Raw genomic sequence first — 2,118 nt, forward strand, 5'->3', positions numbered from 1 at the left:
CTCCTGATCGTCCAATTCCCCACCCCTCATTTATTCACTACAAGAGCGACCGAGTATATGTATCGTCTATATAAATTGCGTGCATATGTATCTTACATAGGAACAACTATGCCACCCACAACTGGTATGCCAGGTGCGCAGCTCACCTCACATCATTCATTACATGAGTACCCGGATGATTACGTTAGTATCTTGTTCATACCCCGTATACGGACAGTTCTGAGTGTACTTACCAACAACTCATCTGTCCGTTGTACAGCAAAACCTTCATATACGCTATTCTCATACTAATATTTTGTGTATTTCGGTGATTATTGCAGATTAGACTCTCTTCTCGGCGACGTCCATGGTGAGATCATGGACCTTGAAACACAGATTGAGAATCTGCTGCAGCAAACAGTACTCTCCCAGACTGAGGTGAGTGGACGTCCTTGTCAGTTCACCAGAGGCCAGACAAGCAAATGATGCATCGAAATGACATTATTCAATGCTTTAAGATAAAATAATGCTTTTAAGATATATCATTCAATCATATCTAGCTGTGTACCAACACACACACCCCACATAGTATATCTTTTCCAAAAGGTTTTCAATACCCGTTGTTCTACTTAAGATTATGCTACGAGTTAGTGACCTGACCTCCGAAGTGGATTGCATATTGGCCCTGGCAACTGCTGCGCGTGACTACGGCTTTGACTGCCGACCTGAAATGAGTGACGTGCCTATTCTTAACATCGATGAGGGCCGCCACCCGTATGTATATCTTAGATACATACTAGGTGTATACTATATACTATGAGCAAAGCCAATCTTTTTGCGCGTTTGGAGTGAACACCTGCAGAGTTAGAAGCATGTTATATGGATAAGAGTGCAATCCAACCGAGCCACGGGCTGCCACCCTCCTCAGCTTCCCTTATTTATTACTTAGGCTAAAATCACACGGGATTATTCACTCTGAGCACCGTCTTATCAATACGAATGTGCGTCATATTCCGTACTTAGATCACTTTGTATTGCTTTCCACAGGCTACAGGAACTGTGTACCGATAACTTCATTCCCAATGGTGAGTGTCTGAGACTGGCGTACTAAGAGGATCTAACTTCTTGAGTATCATGGCCTTAGCATAACGCAATAAGGTTATCGATTTGGACTGTTAATGTTGTTGTAACTTTTTATACCTGTGGTTTCCTGTCATAAACCCGTTGATTGTGCGTGTCAACCAACTTGTGTGAGTTATACAATCAGATTTCTGGCGGTGTAGCTATTACGACGAATCTCCCGACTTCATAATTATTGGCGACGGACGGCACATACACACTTAGATATAGGAATTTATCTAGAAACCTGTCATCCTTATTGTGTGTGGAATTTGCCTCGCGAGTCTTTCATTAACACCTGTTGTGTATAAATGTGTTCAATTCTGATTTCGATGTACAGACACGAGGATGTCTCCCACCGAAACCCAAATGCACATCATAACGGTAAGTGCGCACTCCTCTGCATATTTCGTCCAAATAGTCCAGCTGAGCACATTCACACTCTGGATCTGATAAACGCCCGCTGAAATTAAGTACTAATTGCCAATTCGACCTCGAAAGCATCCCAAACGACAGAAACTACACCCGAGATATAAAACAGCCTGCAGGGTACTATGTCTTATATGTCTTGATCTTGAAGTACCTCAAATGACAACACACGATGCCACCTATAATACAGTCTGAACTGAGCACGAGTAACTTATCGCTATTTTTTAGGGACCCAACGCCAGTGGCAAGAGTATCTACCTCAAACAGCTGGGCATACTGACCTACCTCGCACACGTGGGTAGCTTTATCCCGGCCAAAAGTGCCCAGATTGGCTTCTGCGACCGAATTTTGTAAGTGTAGTTCTTCCAAGGTGTGAGCGTTGGCTTAGTGGAGATCAAATTTGTTGATCAATTCCTGTTCTACGTAATAAGAGGTATTTACGGCGATTACTTGTAGAGTCAGAAACCTATGTCACTCACATGCTTGGTGAAATANATAATATATATATATATATATATATATATATATATATATANATATATATATNATANAGTANATATAGTACTATACTATACTACTAACTAACTAACT

The 2,118-nt window shown here is 41.6% G+C and overlaps 1 protein-coding gene across 1 annotated transcript; it reads left to right on the plus strand.

The window, feature by feature from the left end:
- Positions 1-320: 320 nt before the first annotated feature.
- On the plus strand, positions 321-1,881 carry SARC_14740 (hypothetical protein; the record flags this gene model as incomplete). Its single annotated transcript, XM_014291126.1, has 5 exons — positions 321-417; positions 569-753; positions 1,027-1,064; positions 1,439-1,482; positions 1,756-1,881. Coding segments are annotated over 5 exons (490 nt in total), but the record flags the coding sequence as incomplete, so codon positions are not given.
- Positions 1,882-2,118: the final 237 nt, after the last annotated feature.

The sequence above is a fragment of the Sphaeroforma arctica genome, assembly GCF_001186125.1.
Source record: "Sphaeroforma arctica JP610 unplaced genomic scaffold supercont1.5041, whole genome shotgun sequence".
Classification (NCBI taxonomy): Eukaryota; class Ichthyosporea; order Ichthyophonida; genus Sphaeroforma; species Sphaeroforma arctica.